Source organism: Corvus moneduloides, chromosome 1 (assembly GCF_009650955.1).
Source record: "Corvus moneduloides isolate bCorMon1 chromosome 1, bCorMon1.pri, whole genome shotgun sequence".
Classification (NCBI taxonomy): Eukaryota; Metazoa; Chordata; class Aves; order Passeriformes; family Corvidae; genus Corvus; species Corvus moneduloides.
The window spans coordinates 159138700-159158851 of NC_045476.1; the positions used below are offsets into that span (position 1 = coordinate 159138700).

A 20152-nucleotide genomic window follows, 5' to 3' on the forward strand; every position below is an offset into this window, starting at 1 on the left:
CAGGCACAGCACACTGACTCACCACATTCATGGTATCTTGTACTTGCACTGATAAATCAGGGCACCAGAATGCAAGGTATAAACAGAACTTGGAGCAGTTTGCTGGATCCAGCCAAGCTTGCCAGCTCCAGATTACTACTGGCCACACCACAGCCCAGCTGGTTCTAGCAGGAGCCCTGCTGCAGACTCCAGCTGGCCCTGGGGGTACAGCCCAGCCCACAGGACCCGGGCACACACAGGGCCAGCTCTGCATTCCCATCAGTCACCTACAGACAAATAATGACCACTAAATGCATTTCTGTCAAGTCATGTAAGGCCAGTGAGAATTTTACACCTCCTGGGTTGCTACAGGATGTCTACATGCCTGATCCCAAACCTCCTAATGCTTAATTTGAATTCACCCTTTGCCTGATGAAGACAGATTTCTTAGCACAATTACCTGACACTCCACAACACACGTGCTCAAACAGTAACATTTTTCACTCTAAATTCTAACACCTGCAAAACCAACACAATTCTTACTCTAAACCCGTTGAATTAAAAATAGACTCTTCTCTTTCTTAGGAATATAATCACATTACACTGCTCATTCTAAACCCTTATCCATTCACTGCAATAGACTGAGAAATTTTCCTTGATTTTTTTTACCAGGGTGATTTGTCTTGATGTGAGATTTTATAAGTCGATCTTCAGAAAATGACTTCTCACACACAGGACAGGAATAACTCTTTTTATCCTTAAATGAGAAAGAAAGAAAGAGATTGCATTATCAGTCTACTGGTATAATCACTATAGTCATTATTCAGTAATACATGGTTCTCAACAAAGTTATAATTCAAGGTTTGGTTTTTAAGGAAAAAATGAAGGCATTTATAGTGAAATAAGTGAAGGAGAAATATTAAAAGAATCTAAGCACATCATTAATCCTCATGAATACAGGGCCCCAAGTTACAGCAGATGAGAATATGCACAATAAATGTAAGCATTATCTTCTGACTAACTGTGTAGAAAATCACGAGTCGAAAAATCAAGTCGCGTAATAGAAGAAAATGTATTTGATGTAAGCAGTAATATTTAGGATTTTTCTCTTTTTTTTTTTTTCCCCACAAGTCAACCCTTCTGAAACCTAAGGATCAGATCTTACCCTGCTGAAGACAGCCACCACCATGTGGATTTATAATATGGCCTGAAATTGAGCAGCAGAGTTAACAATGACAGATACCATTACTTTATTCAGTGCCTACATTTCTAACTACTTTATAAATATTCAGCATTTTACGAATTACTGATAAAAGTCTTATTCTACCATTTTGATTTAAAGACTTACAGACTACTGTGGAATTTTCTCAGTGTTTCTGATGTTATAACAGATTTAACACTATCAATCAAGTTCAACTGGAGAGTTTTGATAAAATTTCTTCCTATATGAAATTTTAGTCTAATTGCAGTTTTCATGCTTTTTACAAATGCATCTGACTCCACATAAAAATGTAGGACTTTTCTCTATTAATTGGTACATTATCCAATTCAAGTTAAACCTTGCCACTTATTATATAAATTGGAGAGGTTGATCTTTCCAGAAGCACCTGCTGACACTGGATGCTCAATCAAATGAGTGGCTCCTAGTCACCTCTGCACTGAGTGGATTAATTTATGAGTAAATTATCAAAACCACAGATGGAGGAAGTCGAGTCAGTCCTGGTGCCCACGTAACACATTACCTGGTTGGAGAGGTGCAGCTACCCAACTACAGAGAACTCTGAAAAGCTGAGCTGAAGCCACAGAACAGACACTTCAGTACTTATTTCAGGAGGACAGAAATACTTCTTGAAGAGTGTGGAAGGAAGACTACTGATCAAAAAGAGACAGAACCCTGTGTTATGAATGAGAAATTTGGAGATAACAGGAGGCTAAGGGTCCTGGACTCTACCAGTTTCTGACCTTTGACCAAAGAGCACCTCTGAATAGCAAGGAGGACTGTACAAGGGGGTCATTATCGTCCAGATGCTGCTGTTGTGCAGCTGTAAATGGACATCTCCCTTGAAAGGAAAGCAAGAATTGATGGGTTTTCATGGCAGACAGGTTTTAGAATATGATGCAGCATCTGCAGTCAGTATCAGGTACCTCTGAGAAACAAATCCCTACGTTGAAGTATGTACAACTTAAGACCAGCAGTAGCCCTAGAACTCTTGAGCTGAAATAGAAATAAATACTCCCACGACCGTAGGATATGGAGCTCTCACTGCCATTAATATGGCACTGGCACAAGGAGGATTCTGCCTGAGCTGACAGGCATCTGCTCCTGCGAGAAAACCTGCACCAGGGACTGGGGATGGCAGCTACGAAAGGATTACCACCCTGAGGACTGGGCCTTGCTATGATGGAGTTGGGGCTGTCAACATTTTAAGCCCTAAGAATCTCAAGTAAAAAAAAACAGAACAACAGAGAATACTAGCCAAGTTTTGGAAGAGATTCAAGGAGCCTACAAAGCTGACAAAACCTTGAAAAAGAGCTGTTAATTTGTGGAATTAGGGTCTCTCAAATGATATAACCTACTACTAAATCTGCTACTGATGGTTTTGGATTTCTACCTTAACACATTACTCCAATAAAGATTGGTAGATTAATCATAACAAAGCTCCATAGCAATGTTTGCACCTTTTCAAAGATGGAGTTGCATTATCACATTCATAATTTGGCACACATAAAAAAAACCAGCACAGTATCACTTAGGGGCTCTTGAGCTAAAATTTGTTGACAGATGTCTGTTCCTCAAATGTGCTATGTATCTGATTTCAAAATATACAATAAATAAAGGAAAAAAAATAGTATACTTTTAATGTACAGTTGGGTGTTGCTGGTCTTTAATACTCACTGAATTAAGTATTTCTCAGTGTGACCAAAACACTGAGACAAATGTTAAATAAGAAAAAAATTCAGCACTCCACTACACACACACCACTTTAACTGAAGTGCTGTTAACTACAACTTTACATTCCTGATAATATTCTTGAGGAAGGCAAGGCTATAAACCTTAGAGGAAAAATCAAAATAATCAGTAAATGCATCAAGAGCTATAGAGCAACATGAATGGATAGGGGCTGAGAACACATCTTTTCACAAGACAATGGTTACGAAATTTTTCAATATAGAAATAACCCCAAGAGCTTTTTTCAAGCAGTTAAAAAGTTATCTACACCAAGTTCTGCAGAAGTCATCTTCAAAAGGGTTATCTTTTGTAGTGTAACAAACAGAGTGTGCCTACAAGCATTGAGTCCCTTCAAAGTGTCTCTGTCAAGCTCCAGAAAACCAAACCTTTCCTTGCTGGGTATCCAGGCCAGTGCCACAGAGCTCATGCTGTTAGCTTGGAATGTTGAAGTGTTCTTCTGTCACTGCTCTGAGAGCTTGTGCGAGTCCTTCAGTGTAATCCCAACACTCTCAAAACAGCTTTTAAAAATCCTCTGTTGCAAATGGATATTTCAGAGCACCCAGACCACAACAGAGAGACCTAGAGAAGGTCTCCCGCACCACAGCTCCATCTCTCAGGGGCCCTGGCCATAGGTGATGACAGAAGCCCTTTGAAGCCTGACGTTGCAGTAATACCTTAATCACATTCTCAGCATGCAAGTTTTCCTCTGGTAATAACAAAAGTTATTTATCCTATGCCTTACTGGAGTGCCTGCCTTTTAAATGCCTTTGAAGATTTTTCTGAAGGACATGAACAGAAGCAAAGCATGGAGAGAGCTGGATCTACCTTTGTTAGAGACCAGCTGCATATTCCAATCAGCTATTTAAATTTCGAAGTCAATCACTTCCTGATATTTGCTCAACACCCCTATTAGCCAATTTGAGAAAATATAAGAAACTTAAAGTAATTCCTAAATAAAGGTAGGTTTTTGACTGAAAGTGTTGTTTACATTCCATAAAACAGGAATTTAATTAGGTACGTAAGTATCCTTAAACCTAGTGAAAATAAATTAGTCTAAAGCTATCACAAATTTTCTTGTTTATGCTGTTTTGTTATAAAATAAGATCACTTACATAATAATCACAATGCATTTCTCTTTATAGAAATGAATTAAAATTGTGCTAAGAAAGCATCAGCTATATTGCATTACCCATTTATAATGCTCTGAAGAGAATTTTATTTCTCTGAGGCATGTGTTTCAAGATAATTCAAGGTGGAGGTGTACAAGTATACAGTCACAAAAAGAAAAATTAAAACCCTCTACTAAATATTGGCACTCACAGAGCATTTCCAGGAAAAGTTCACACAACTCAATTAACATATCTGATTGCATAATTTTGTAGAGGAATAGAGGGCCAAAGCCTACTCCCACATCTACTCAGATCAACAGAAATTTAATTCCTAACACCTATGGGATCAGAATTAGACCCGAGTTACACTTCTGAGGAGTGAAGACCTCCAGAAATCTTCACTGCAGTTGTCATGATGTTCAAATTAAAATTTTCCTGAAAGATTCCTGAATTAAAGTGATTTCCTATTAAAATGCAACTCAGCTAAAAGGATGTGGATGTACCTAGGAGACAGCTGTGCACACGTGTGAGGGAGGCTACAGAAGAATGTGCAAATGCTTAGACAAACTTTTCTGAAGTCTGGCAAGCAGCAGAACTCTCAGCTCACAAAATGACAAGCACCTGCAGACACTACTGAAGCATTTTTTATGACATAATCACTAGTAAAAAGAAATGCCAAGCTGATATTCATTATGGAAGTGAGGACTAAGAGCAAAAACTGTTTTCCAATGGAGTCCCCGCTCATTAGATCAGAGACGTTTTTGTTAATTGCTTCCCTTTGCAGTACCTTGCATTCTTGACTGCACAGCAGCACTGCTCCAGAGGCAAAGGTAACACAGTCAGACCAGTGACCATGTGAAAATTTACTCTCCTCAGGAAGGGCAAATAAGCCATCAGAGCTCAAGCATCTCACATCCTACTGACAGCTACACTATTACCTGAAAGGTCAACAGCATAATGGAACTTCTAAGCATCCTTCCAAAGACAAGAATAATTTACATCCCAAAATGTGCATGAAAGCAGACGTAGGCACCTAATAACGAGTGGTGGTTCTGGGTCTGAACTACAGTTTTATTGAGGTGCTAATGTTGCAGTATCAATTACATACATAGACTTAAAATGTTTTCAGAGAAACCTCTCTGTGATTGTTTATCTGCTCAGCATACTGAGTATGGCAAAAGCCACTGGGGTTTGTAAACAAACTCTGGTACCTACATCAGCATTGTTTAGTTCCACATCCTGTCCTTAATGCTACCATGAGCTCATTCATAATGTAAATTGTCCTAAAGCAATTTGAAACTGCCCAGCCGTTTCCTAGCTCCCATGTCATTGAAGTGATTGGTCATGTCATGGTTTGAACTTTTGAAGAGCTCAATAAATGCCAATAAATGTCAAAACCCACTATAAAAGCTCTAGGAGCAAAAGATGAGTACTGAAAATCAGAGAATATATACAAAGTTTTGATTTTGAATCAAGCCAAGCCTCAATTCCCAGGCTTCAAAAGTAAAAATCTTCCCTGTAACAACAATGTATAGCAAATAGAGAAGGCAAGAGGCAGACACCCCATCATTATCTGTCAGGGAATAACCAATCCCAAATTCAGTGCAAGACTTGGGTGCTGCATAGAGAGTAAGATGGGTGGATATACAGCGAGTGACAAGGATGAAGGGAAAGCTGCTTTTCAATACCCATCATTTATCTTCTTCACCAAATAATGCAGGGATCCAGCTGAAATGCAGCCAGCAAGGAGGTGATGAAGGACATGCATGCATACAAGGAAATGAACTGAGATTTCAATACTGTCTGTCTCCAGGGAAGTTTTAATTTTAGTATTTATTAAGAACTGATTTTTCAAATTAAAATTAAAGTAGATTTCCACATTTAACCGTGCATAATTATATATTTGAAGAAGTGGCCCTTCTCAGTGACCTATGCATGCAGTAAATATACCATACCAAGCAGTGGTCATAAAGGCCAATATGAGAACTGCCAAATTTAGCTACTCAGTGTTGGGTTTTAGTTTAGTCTTAGGTTTTCCTGTTAAAGGAATTTTCTCCCATATGCATGTTGCTAGGGGACAAATAGCTGTACTTAAGAAAGACAAAAAGGGGAGTGGGGCGGGCCTGGCTACTCCTTTGTCTACACCTGGGTGTGGGGGCAGTTCGCTCTGAGCGTCCGGAGAGAGAAGCTGCAGAGAAAGGAGCTGCTGCTTCTTTCTTTTTGGCCGTTCTTTCTTCCTGCTGGAAACAACGCCGGGACCCCAAAAGCCGTTTTCCCTGCCCTGCTGGAGACCGGGCTGTGGCTGCCCTGCCCCGCTGCTGCTTCGAGCTTTCGCTACGCTGTAGCCCTGCTCGCCCTGCCTGCCTGGGCTTCCGTGGGGTTCTCCCATCTGGATACATCTCGCCTGCCACCCGGGATTTGCGTTAGTCCCTGCCGCTCCAGCCTGCCGTTCTAGCCTGCCGCTCTAGCCTGCCGTTCCAGCCTGCTGTTCCTGAGAGTCCGGGATCGGCTGCCCAGGGGTTTGTGAAGCCTTTGTCCCATCCCTTCCCGGGATCCCAGGGCACCGGTGCCGCGTGCTCCCCGAGCTCGCTCCGGAGCGCCCCCTGCAGCCGCGGGGGAACCATCGCACCTGCCCTGCTCACCGGGAGCCGCCAGCGCCCCTGCCGGCTGCGAGCGGAACTGCACCCGAGGGGAAAGGGCCCGACAGCCGAGAAGGCTGGGACTGGGTTTGTGATTGTTTGCTGTTACTGCCATAGTTGTTGTTGTTTTGTTTGACTGTTTATATACATATATATATAGAAAGAGTAAAGAACTGTTATTCCTATTTCCCACATCTTTGCCTAAAGGCCCTTGATTTCAAAATATAATAACTTGGAGGGAAAAGGGGTTATATCTGCCACTTCAAGGGGGGCCTCTGCCTTCCTTAGCAGACACCTGTCTTTCAAAACCGAGACACTCAGTAAATTCTAATATATGAATTTTTGAATCCATTTAAATAAATATATTTGACAGTAACCATCAGTAAGCATGCTTCTGAAAGATCCTACTGTCACACTGGTTTTAATTATGACATAATTATGACATGGCATTTTCTCAGTTCTATTTAGTATTATGAAAATGATCCTTCTTGTGGGAGCTGTTGGACATTCATCATACTTGAAAAACAGGTACTTATGGAAGGATATAGGAGAGGTAATTGTAGACTCTTTTTTCTTAAGTGTTCTTAGACACCAATTACACAGATTTTTGCTATCAGATAGGCATTACAAACATCATGAATTCAAATGCATCCAAATAGAATGTCTACTATGCGAATGTTCTGCATATTTCATAACTAAGTCAGATTCTATTTAAGATAGTTACAGAAGGGGAGGACACAAGGAGGAAAAATGTTCCTTTTTGTGCCATCTCTTCTGTTTGGTTTTTGAAGTTCTCCTAAAGTAACTGATTAAGAAAAGTAGGAAGTGAAGTGTTGTTCTCTTCCAAATACCTTTGAAGTAACTTTAACTATTGAAAATAGTGATCAATAGTCTACCAAGACCTGGTTTTAGCACAAGTCAGTCTGAGCTGGAGGGCTGTCTGAATAAGACAGGAACCTTTAAAATGTGATCCCTTTGTCTTTGTAAACACAACAGAAAATGGTAGATGTTCAACTGCAACTAGTTGGAGATACTAGGAGAAAAAAAATCCTTTTCAACAACTTAAATATCTTCAGTCTCTAGCAATTAAGAGGAACATATTTTCATTTTACCCACGTCATCCATTTATGAAGGAAGGGAATTCAGGCTCATAAAATGAAGGAAAGTAACAACAGTACCAAGTTTTTCTACTCTCTCAAACCCCAAAGGATCTGGCACTACTGGGAAAACCAAAGAGAAGAAATGGATACAGACATACTTTCCTGGAAACAGCTGAGAAGGTCCAATTACCCAGTTGCTGTAAATCAGGTATTCCCAGAAGTGTGTAGAGAGCACACAGGCAAGAACCCTTAGCTATGTCTTCAAGTATTACCACACAACTCCAAACACTCTGAAGACACTGAATTCAGGCAAACACGGCATTCGGTTTGTTACTCACCAGATCTGTGTGAACTTTAAGGTGTGCTTGGAGCTTGTATTTATCTGGAGTGGAGTAGTCACAATGTTCTGTGGGACATTTCAGCAAAATATTACTGTGTTTCTGAATGACGTGACGCTTAAGGCAGTTCTTGGTGATGGAAGAATAATTGCACTGGGAGCAGTAATATAAATGCTCTCGAGTGTGTGTACGGACGTGCATGTCATAGTGCACCTGGTACCAGAACAACTTGCCTGAAAATTAAATTAGACATGAAGAAAGTGATTCCTAAACAATTGTTAGTGAAAAATTCAAAAAAATAACCAATTTTCTTTCAGGGCAAAAACACCCTGTTTGAATTCCATCCCTTTTGTCTTTAATGAAAACTTGTCTAAAGACCCTTCGCTACTGAAAATATGTTTACAAAACCAACCTTTGTCTAAAAAGATTATATGTCCTGAAACAGCCTAACAAGGGCAACTTTAATACATATCAATGTATTTATTTTCCTAAATAAAAAGTCCTTTATATCTGCTCTCCTATGCAAAGAATCCGAATTCAACTGTACATAAAGAGACTGTCAAAATATTTTTTGTTACTTTCTTTCATGTTACTCCTTCTTAAAAGCCTTTGTGGCATAATGGCACCAAAAAGCCCAGAGAAATTCATCTAAAGTACATTGTTATAGTGCTTCAAAAACTTGTTTTTTCAGACTTTGATTCCTTTCCCTTTTCAAGAATGAAAACTACAAAATAAATCCCAAATTGCTTCCTTTCCAGTTATGTAAACACAAACATTTTCAGTTACAATAAGTGGAAATGGTGTGTTATTCCCACTTCCATAAATTAAAAAACCCGAACAATTACAATCAGGATAGTCTCGATTTGATACCATGTAATTAAAATTTTCATCTCAAAGAACTTGGTTCAAAACAAGACACAAAGTTATGCCTGTATATATGTACCTATTGTACAGAACGTATATTACCATGCATCCTCCTACACTATATGAAAAAAACTCTGAATTTTATACTAGGCTGATAATGAAGCTCAAGCATTAAAGCATGGGCTGAACTAATGCTGATCACATGCCTAAATCTGCTCTGCTTGGCCCCAGTGAAAGTTATGACTTGGGGAGAGGCATTTGTACAGAAATAATCTATCAAATTTCACATCAATAGAAAATTGAGCCTTGCAAAGCACTGCTTTGCTGTATTTCACTAGTGGGGTTTTTTTGAGGAGATTTGACATATTTCACACTATTTGTACAGCAAAAAGCAAATCTCACTGGACCCCAGAATCCATACTGAACTACAAAATTAATGCTGCTGCAAAGATACACAAATATATCAAACATTGTAAACCAGAGGAGCAGGAAAAAGATGGCTCACTGCATAACACTTAAAAAATCCCGAACTCTACTAACTCTAATAACTCTACTGCTTCTTACCACAGTATTCACATTCCAAGTCTCCATAAACCTTCCTTATCCTCTCACGCAACTCTGTGTTCATTTGTCTCTTCTGCAAGCTGTCCAAGATCTGCATGAAGGCGACAGATCCAGTCCCCCCGTTGGCTGCAGCTGTGTTAGAAGAGGCTGCCTGTGGGCTGGTGGCTGCACCAGCTTCTGCTGCTGCCAAAGGGTCTGTGGGTTCTGCCAAATTTTGTATGGGTGGATTGCTTGTTTCTGATTCACTAGGAGGAGCAGACTGGATCCTCTCTTCAGGGACTGGAAGGTTCTCAGTCACTGTGTTGTTCTGACTCAAACTTTTGTCTTCAGACAGTAAAAGATGAATTTCTTCACCCTGCTCATTTACAGAACTGCACTGATTAACTGCCTCTTCATTTGGAGGAGAACCTTTTAACTCCTCAGGGCCAGCAGTACCATTTTTCAGTAGGAAGCAGTCTGATGCTACACAGGGCTGAATGCCTGGGACTACTATACCTGTTGACTGACACAGCGTCTCTGCTACATTCTTCACCACAGGATTTTCAAATTCTAAGGAAAGGACTGCATCAATTTTTACATCACCATTCTGTTGACCATTATGGTTTACATCTGCAGCTGCTAATTCACCTTTAGAAGCAGATGGCTGTGGAGTGTTAACAGCATCAGTACTCGTGACAGTCGATTCACCCGCAGTTTGTGTCTGCTGCTCACCAAGGGCTTCTGGCTGGATGTCACCTCCTGGCTCAAGCAGGCAGAAGCTTTGGTTGATAGAGCTGTTAAAAACAGAATCCTCCTGCAGATCTGCATGCACGTCTTTGATGTGAGCACGGAGCCTCACCGAACTGACAAACTTCTTCAGGCACACAGAACACACATATACAAAAGGGTGCTTCCGAACGTGAAGCTCAAGGGCTTGGTATTTAGTGGCTCCATGACCACAGAGTTCACAAGCAAAGGGTCTTTCATCACCATGAACGAGCATGTGACGGTCCCGATCCAGTTCATTTTTGAATTTGCGCTCACAAATATGGCAGTCATACAGAAGTTGTCTTTTGCCCTCCCGTGTCATCAAGCGAAGCTCATCAAAAACATCTTTCACCTTTTTATCTTGAAGGTCATGAGTTTCCTTCATATGCTTGATCAAATTTTTAACATCTGAGTATTTCTTTTTGCAGAAACGACAGTGCTGCTTAATTTTCTTATGAACCCTTTCGATATGGACTTTGAGATGGCCTTTGCTGAGACAAGTGAAGGTGCAATAATCGCAGCTGAACTTCTCCCCAGTGTGCTTCCGCAGGTGAACATTCAGGTTGGCTTTGATTGCACTGGCATAACTGCAGTAGGAACACTTGTAAGGTTTCTCATTTGTATGAATCCTCAGATGTGCTTGGAGGGAGTGTTTAAATTTGAACACCTTGTTACAGTATTCACATGTAAAAATCTTCAGTTGAGTTGGACCCAACCTGAAAAAACCCAAACAAACAGTATATTTACAGTAGTGAACCTCGGTAACATAATGTGTCAGAATTTCCCTAGATATTCATAATGGACAGAAATGCTTAGTTTTTAAAAAAAATGTATTTTCCAAAGGCATTTTAAATTATACAACTTACAGTTTATTGTTAGCTGTTCCTTTATTTAAAGGGCTCAGAAAAATACCCCAGTTTCATGAAAATGAATGGGGAAGCACTTCATTCATATTCTGCATGAACACAGATATAAGCACTTCAAAATTACCTGCTTGTTTTCATTGCCTGCTCATATGGGGTTTGCTGAATGGCATATTCTTGATATCCTTTTCGTTGTGATGGGTCTTGGACTGTTGTGTCTGGAGTTGTGGCTTCACTTTCATGAGGAGAAGCCTCAAGAGGAACAATTTTTCTGGCTCCTAAAGGAAGAATGATAAAAATGCTCATTAAAAATCACATACTAAAAACATGCATTGTCTATAATATACCAGTGTAAATGTAAATTAAACAATAAACTCTGTAATCATTAGCTCATCTATTTTAGTTTCTGTTGTTATATTCCTTTGCATAGAATGATGGACACAGTTCCAGAAGCTATCAGTACTTACACCATAGTTCTGCTCAAGTAACATGCCAGGACTGATGGTTTGGAGCATTATTCATGGTGCTTGATGCCTGCTACTAAGAGATCCTACCTCCAAGTATTTCCACCTTTAAAAGATTGTAACTCTTCTAAATAAAATTTAAATTTTTCTGTTTCTGCTTCATACAACATCCTTTGAAAAATTACGCCAAGCTTACAAATAAGGCTGGGGAAAAAAACAGTTTCACCTAAAAGACAGTTTAGTCTATACTTAAAAATCTGTACATAATTTCCTTAAACTCCTTCTATTTTGGGGCATATTGCCATCCCTCAGAATAAAAGAATATGTTTGGAACAGGCTCCCCAGGGCAGTGGTCACAGCTCCAAGCCTGACAGAGCTCAAAAAGCGTTTGGACAACGTTCTCAGGCACATGGTGTGACTCTTGGGGCTGTCCTATGCTGGGCTGGGAGCTGGACTTGATCTTTGTGCAGCCCTTCCAACTCACGATATTCTGATTCTACATTCCAAGTGCACTTCTCAGTCTCCACTGGGAGCAGAAGGAGATCTACTGAATGCACTAAGACCAGATTCCTGAAGATATAATTTATAAAATACAGGCAGTATTAACATAAAATCTCTGAAACCACAGTGGGGGTTACCCAACAAATGGCAGGAAAGACTTAGGGACATTACATGGAGGAAAGCAGTGCTGTAGACAACAAGGATGTCTACAGATGGAGATTCTGTGGGTCCTTCAGACTGATTTAAAGTGGGAAATTGAGATATTTTGAAAGGAGGCCATTTGGGAGTGTGTAAAGCCATTGAAGCTTTTCCTATCAGACTGGACATCAGCCAACTGTAACTAAACAGGGTAAGTAAACTGTAATAGCTCTGTTGCTCACTAAACTGGTTGCATCTAAAACCAGCTTTTTTGGACTACATTTTATTAAAAATGCTTTCAGTTCTGTACTAAAGATTCTGCAGGTTCATCAGAACCGATCTTCCAAGTTTTCACCCTAAATGTTACCAGAACATTAAAACTTCTGTTCTTCCTGTTCCTCCCTCTCCCACAAATGTCAGGTTGTCCATAGGATTTCATCTCCCAAATTGCACTGTGGTAGGGCCAGTGAGATGGGACCTTGTCATTACAGCACAGGAGCCATGGTTCAGTGGGTTCAGTATAAAGGTGATAGAATAGACATTACACACCAGACAAGTGTTCCAATATTTCAATACTTAAAATAGAAGCAAATTCTATATTTAGAATGACTCAGTTAAAAGAAAATAGGTCTTAAACTGCTTTATATGCATGGTTGCCTCTTCTAGGCCTCCCATTTCCTGACTCTGAGACAAAGATCCTCATTAAATGCTCCACACTAACTCACTTCTGTGCCCTTCTGCATTTCAGGATGTTTGAGCATTTCCTGAAAGGACTGCTGAACTGTTTTAATAGACCTTCATACTACCACTATAAAAATTTAATCATCTAAATTGGGTGAACTAAATATATACTCACTAGATAAATACTAACTCACCAGTATTTTGCATATTTTGAGTGGGCAGAATGCTCCAAGGTTATCCTCATGTTATTGCCTCTAAATTATCTATGCAGTTCACAGAGAGACAAATGTCTTTAAAAGCCTAAAGTGGGAGATCTAGATTTTCAGACATGCTGATGAAGTACCTGCTCACAAAAGGCAATCATGTCCCCTAGTGGGAGGTTGCTACTTCCCACCCTTAGAAGATAGGGAAGCATTAAGAAACATGAGATATCTCCATCCACTTGGGACGCTGACTGAGGGTACCAATGGACCAGCAGCCACAGCAATCACCACTAGATCACAAACTAATGACTACACCATATGACCAGGAAGTGAGAAAACCTCTAGGGCCTACCCAGCCTAGTCCCCACATGTCCCAAATCCCAAAAGAATGTCCTCAATATTCGGGCTAGGGAAATGCATAAGAACAAGGCCAACAGATACAAGGCCTTATTTTTCATTAAAATCATCATATGCCAGTAGGGAAGATAAAGGTTTTCCTAACCGTTTCCCTAGACAATCATTTCAAGAAGTGAGAGCATATAAATACTTGGGGGGGGGGGAAGGAAGTTAACTGTACTCATCATTTCTTTCAGAAAAATCCTTCCTCCAGCACTATCACATCTCTATTTTAAAGGCAGAATCAACTTTAGTTCACTAGAATTTATTTATGCCTTTTGCTTTCCTCTTTTCAGTCAATATTATCTAAGTAAATCTGCCTTCAGAAGAATAAGATTTGAGTTCCTCATGACATTCTAACAGCAGCTTCTACAGATAAGCATTACCCAGTGAGCCTCATCTCTGGCTCAAACTCAGAGATGCCTTCCAATCTCTCACAGTCTGTCCCTTGGCAAAGCAGCTTGTCCTTCACTACAGAGTTCCCCAATACTTATCAACAGTCTAAAAGGTAAAAGAATTATTAAGAATGGATCAGAGATACACCAGGAAAGAACATCAACCAAATTCCTACTAATTCAACTAAATTCTGCGAACCTCCTGAAGCTTCAAGTACGGATCACAAAAAAGGATAAAGAAGAACCAGAAAACAGTAACAAAGACAAAATCAGAGGTATTTTGTTTGAGAAAGGGATACAGGACTTGGCGACCTTCAGCATGGAAAAGACAGAACTGAAAGTGAAATATCAGAAAAACCTCTAAAATTAGCAATACTGTGAAAAAAAGGTGTGAATGATCATTATCTCACAACCCACAAAAGAACAGTTCAGTAAGAAGTCAGCAGACTTAAAATAAAGAAATATGCCCTTTCATCCCACGTGTAATTAAATTATGGAACAATTACTGCATAATGTCACAGAGAATGAAAATATAAATGCATTCAAGATGGGATTTAGACAAATTAATTGATATGTATTAAATATGATCATCTAGATGCAAACACCAGCTCAATAACTGTCAGAATCCATGAGACTTTACACAATAAGTGTCTTATTTCTTTCCTGTATAGATGCTGCAAGCTGACTTTAGAGACAACTGATCCAACTAGACCAACTACTTTTGTTTTAAAAAACGACTTTAGCTGAAGTTTAAAAAAAAAAAATCTTCACAATGTAGGTACTCTGGTCTGTATAGTTAAAATAATGTGCTATGGGTATTAAGTGAGTATTTGTTTCTTACAATCTCTTTTTGAAGGAATGTATTTTTCCAGCTTCTACAGTATCCTGAGGAATGTGGTCCAAACGTGTATGATCCATGGTAAGACAGCTCTGAAAGTCAAATCACCAGAAACCAACCCCACCCATAATCCCCAAAGGTCTCCATGTAAACCTATCCCTAACCCCCAAAACAAAGCTCAAAAAAAGCAAAAAGACCATTTAATAGGTTAGGTCACCGTGAGGTTGAACACATTTTAATTCAGACAAAAAAAAAAACAAAAACTCAGACCTGTGTATGAGGGGATGAAGATTCCTAACCCTTTCAACAGCTGGACATTAGGTTGGCTGAGCTAAATCAATCTGTAAAACCATGATAACATAAACACCTGCTCACATTCAGAGGGGAAAGGTTTAATTTTCCTAACCTTGCCTAATTCGATATTTGCTTTCAGTCAGCAAAAGGACAGCATCTTTTCTCCAGCCTCCATTCAACTACATGTTGGTGATGCTTGAAAAGTACCAGCACAGGAGATCATGAAGATGAAGAGGATTAGAGAGGGGATCTGCCTAAACTCTAGACCATATCTCTCCTTCTGCAAATATATTATGAGTTTTCTAGTATGTTTTATTACAAAAGTGCATCAACAAGTTGGCACAATGATCCAAAGGGCAGGAAACGGGTTGGAGAACAGCACTTGCTTGTGACAGCAGTCTGTACTTACTGACCAAGACTTGAAAGACTACGAAAAAGGAAAGTACCAATCCTCCTCCTTGCCCTGAGAGGCTCATTTTGTTTGACATTAAATCCATTCAGATGCGTCATAAACCCACAACCATCATTCCATGAGCTACAGAACAGAAATTATCTTAAACAAAAAAGACTTTTATCAGTTTAAGAGAAAAGACTGCCACCAGTTAAATTAAGTCAGTGCCAAAATAGTAAGCAAAATTACATTCTTCCACTTCTTCCCCACTGCGCAAAAATTTCGATGGAAGAAGGAGCCAAGTGTTCATAGATTACAGATAAAATCCTCTCACACAGTAAAGGGGAACTCAGCTGGACTTTTAAGGACAGTGGAAATCAGGGAGAGAAAAACCTTCACACTGCTGTATAAAGAATTTGTAGTTGAAAAAAATCCAACTCCTTTAGAAAAGAAAAAATAATTACCCTCAAGAAATTCAAGACTTCATGCTATTTTTGTATTTCTTGAAAAAAAAAAAAAACAAACAACAAAACCAAAACCAAAAACGGTTGATGAAAAAATGAAGATAGTCTACCACTGGCCATCTTCACAGGCACTTAAAACAACTCTCCTAGTAACAAGCTGAGTCTTTAAAATATTTCAGAATTTACATAAAACAATAATTTAAATGTTCAAATCTCTCCTGAATGAAACTAACTGAGCACGAATTATAAATTGGTTTTAAAAACCTCGAAAATTTACAGAATTTAAACATGGGAAATAACATACATTAAAAAAACCCAGAAGATGGAATATTTGGCTGAATTTACTCACTTGTTCTTAAAACCGGACTATGAAAAAAGTGTCTGCCACTCAAAACAATTTTCAGAAGTGCATATTGCAGTTCACCTGCTTAATTGTGATGCTTACAAAAAACTGTCCTATGTTTGATCTGATACCTTGGTGTGCTCATGAACTCAGCATTCCTTCTCTTGAAGGTCTCCACATCCCTCCAGTTATAGAACCATGGAATGGTTTGGGTTGGAATGGGCTTTAAAGGTTGTCTAATTCCAACCTGTCTGCTGTGAGCAGAGACACCTTCCAGCAGACCAGGCTGCTCAAAGGCCCATCCAACCTGGCCTCGAACACGTCCAGGGATGGGGCATCCACAAATTCTCTAAGCAAACTCTTCCATGCCTCATCACCCTCACAGTGAAGAAATTCTCCCTACAATCTAATCTAAAACTACCCTTTTTCAGTTTGAAGTTATTTCCCCTTATCCTGGTGCAGGACCCTGCACTTGGCCTTGCACTTGGCCTTGCACTCCAAGAGCTTTTCCCAGGCTCACCTCTCAAGCCTATCAAGGAACTTCAGCACCTGCACAGAAAAAAAATCTACAACTTCTATTCAAACTGTATTTACTCTGTGGGTTAATGCCAGCTTTCAGACTTCTAAAGCTGTAAATCTATTACCTTTCATATACCTCCCAAGGAAACATTACAGAAGAGGAACACTGGGGAAAATCAATGTTGCCCAAATGTCCTTTCTGGGAAGTTAAAAACTGACTGATCCTGTTTGTTCAAAGGGATTTTGAAGACATCACTTTAGTCATAATCTACCAAACACATGATATAAAGCATTGTCCCAAACCTCATTAGTGCACAGCAAAATAACAGCAAAGTGTTAATACAATGCTTCTAAAGAATCTTTTATTTAAGAAAGGAAAAATACAGTCTAAGTAGTTCCTTATTACTGGGAATAAAATACAGCTAATTCTTAAAGCCTTCTCTATTTTTCTGATTGTCATCTGAAATCTTCAAACAGAATTTTACCACAGGGGACACAAAAAGTGATATTTCTATGCAGCTTTAAAACTGGGTAACAGGTGGGTACAGATTGTTAATGCTTGAAGAGAAATACTAAGTTTACATAGTGCTTAAGCACCTTTAAACTTTATTTTCAACTTAACTTTACAGATGGTCTAGCACACAGAAAGCAGAAGAGAAGGGAGAATTGTTTTCTCTATTTATATTCGTCTACAGCAGTAACTCATCTCTTCAGCACATGATAAATCTCCAGAAAAATGACTATGAAAGACTGTGAAAGATCTTCATTAAAAATTCCAGACATTAAAGTATTACTGAGAAAGGGGAACTGTCTAAGAATTGCTAGTGACATTAAGATATAGTTAGATCATGGAAATTAATGGGAAAAAAATAGAAGGAAAAGCAATGAAAAATAAATTAAACCATAATTGCATTAAATAAATTATTTTTCTTTTGAATCTTCAGAGTTAACCACTTATATTGTATCTCTAGAATTTCCAAATTCTGAAAAGTTGGGTGACAATTCAAAACTTTTTGAAGAGTACTGACTTTTTTATTACACATAATTTAGCTGGGAACTTGAATGTAGTAAGATTAATTGTCAGTCAAATGGATGAGAGGACCTTCAAGAACTCCTGCAGGTTCACACTTGACCATAAATCTTTTTGGTTCATTAAAGCCTTCTGAATGCTTGATGTACTATGCTCAAGTACCTCCAAAGTTGAAGTTGTTTTACTCTTTTGAGTACCTCAAAAAGCATATGTGCAAAGAAAACCCAAAATTTTGGTTGCACAAAGAAGAATTTTACTAGGTAGTACTTAAGGCACCAATTTCCTCTCCTGTATCACATGCTTCCTACATTTGCTTCATTATCTGTATTTGCTATTATTTCATTTGCCTTTTTCGGCCAGTTTTATAAGGAAATGGATCTTTGATTGCACTATCCACCACGTCTTTCCTTCCTTTCTTGGAAATTCTTCTAGTTCTTGCTAGAAATGTAAAGGCCTAAGATAAAAACTCTTATAAGATGCATAAAATTTAGCACCAGGAGAGGGGAATCCTCAGTTATGGCTCTTTCCAAAAGCCCTGAGGAAGAGAGGTTTGTATATATCCATAGAGTAACACCTATAGGAACCCACTTTCCAACATCTCCATGAGCCCCTGAACCAGCATATCACAGATCTCAATATCAAAAGATACTAACAACACAGAAAATCCTGCTAGCTTCCAACCCACAACAACGAAATAAAGACCTTAGAGTTGTTCTGATAGTAACAAGCAAAACAAATACTCAGAAATGTTAACAATAACAAAAAGGAGAGCAATAAAACTACAAAGCTGAAAATAATGCACAAAACTATTAACTGACAGTCAGTCAAAATAGTTAATGGTTTATAACCAGCTAATGGTTTATAAAAACAGTCAAATTCAAGTCTAGTTTTAAATAAATATTTGAAACATGTAATCATTATGTAGAACTTGATTTTCAAATATATATACACTTTTCTGTTCTCTGGTCAGTGCTTTATCATTTTCTTCTTTAAAACTATTCACAGACTAAACGTAACTGATGCTAATGCAGTAGCTGATGTTAACTACAGCCAGGTCCAGCATTTCTTGTACCTATGAAGAAATGTGACAAGTTCTAAAATTATGTAGCTGCCAGATGGGGAGGCTCTGTATCAAGACAATCAAATAATGCTAAATATTTTTAACACAATAAATATCCTAAGCAATTTGGTCTTAAAGCAATGAATATTTTATACAGTGTCAGTACAATAAAAAATATATATATATATAATTGGTGATTTTGATTACCTGGAATAGTTTCATGGGCTGTCAAAACCACACTTATAATAGGATTTTTAGCTCCTGAAACCTGCTCAGTCTCCTTAGTTGATGCTGTTTTCTCTGTTTTCTGAACTCTGGGCCTCTTTGGAGTTTTTTCTCGTTCATCTTCCTTCCTGTCAAGGTCAACGTCAGAATCATTACCTAAAGAGCAAACATCAAAAAGAGGGTAACTATGTACAAAAGCAATGCAGGTAACACAGTCACTAACACTGCACAAAAAAAAGGGGGGGAAATTAATGCTACTGTAGAAAGAAAGACACGTTATCTAAACAAGATCTGCTGCATGATCCCTAAAGGGGAACTTTTTTCCCCTCTGTTTAATAAAACTGGTATGATACTTAAACATAAAGAAAATAAGAGAGAAAAAAAAAAATCAAAATTTTCAAAATGAACTCACAGAAACGTGTTTCTAAATTCATTCACATTATTGAGGATTTCTGCGAAAATTCTAAAAACTTGGTCAAAGTTCTCATGATTTTGCAATTAATGAACAATTTATTTTTCTCTTTTCCATATTTAATTGTTCTGACAAATTTAGGATTATTTCCTTTAGTACTGGCTTAATTTTCAATCTTATTTAATGGAAAGTCTTTTGACAGTCTCTTTGGATTAGACCTTTTTCCTCTCCTGTTATTGTAAATCAACAGCCAGAAACATAATTATCATTTTAGTGTTGGTTCAGGAAGAATTAGGGTTCAAAACAGGTCTTTGGTTCAAACTAACTCTCAACATGTAACTCCTCATTTTGAAGGCTGCACTTCCAAATTATTCCCTGTTGCTATTCAGAATGTCTTCAGCCTCTTCAACTGGATAAGTTTTGAACCTGTTAACTAGAAAGCCACACAAGAGCTGTATACAAAACACTCTTCTGAAATAAAAGAGCCAGTAATCAGCTGAGTTACTCCTTGAAGCTACTTCTTTCTTAAAGCAAATGAGGAATTCCTTACTGAAATTCTAAAAAATAAAAAGTAAACTTAAAACCAACCCCAAAGGTCCTTACATATAAGTAATTAGCAGCATAGATAAAAACAGAGAATTCTTA

General features: G+C 38.6%; 1 protein-coding gene across 5 annotated transcripts in view; it reads right to left on the reverse strand.

Annotated features, from left to right (window-relative positions):
• Positions 1 to 20152, reverse strand: part of ZFAT (zinc finger and AT-hook domain containing) — a 79612-nt gene that overhangs the window by 35539 nt on the left and 23921 nt on the right. For all 5 annotated transcript variants that reach the window (XM_032133918.1, XM_032133938.1, XM_032133929.1 and 2 more), the window contains exons 4-8: positions 19078 to 19251; positions 11281 to 11431; positions 9544 to 11006; positions 8116 to 8348; positions 649 to 736 (exon numbers count right to left, since the gene is read on the reverse strand). In XM_032133918.1, the coding sequence (XP_031989809.1) occupies positions 649 to 736; positions 8116 to 8348; positions 9544 to 11006; positions 11281 to 11431; positions 19078 to 19251 (2109 nt within the window). The remainder of the gene's footprint in view (positions 1 to 648; positions 737 to 8115; positions 8349 to 9543; positions 11007 to 11280; positions 11432 to 19077; positions 19252 to 20152) is intronic.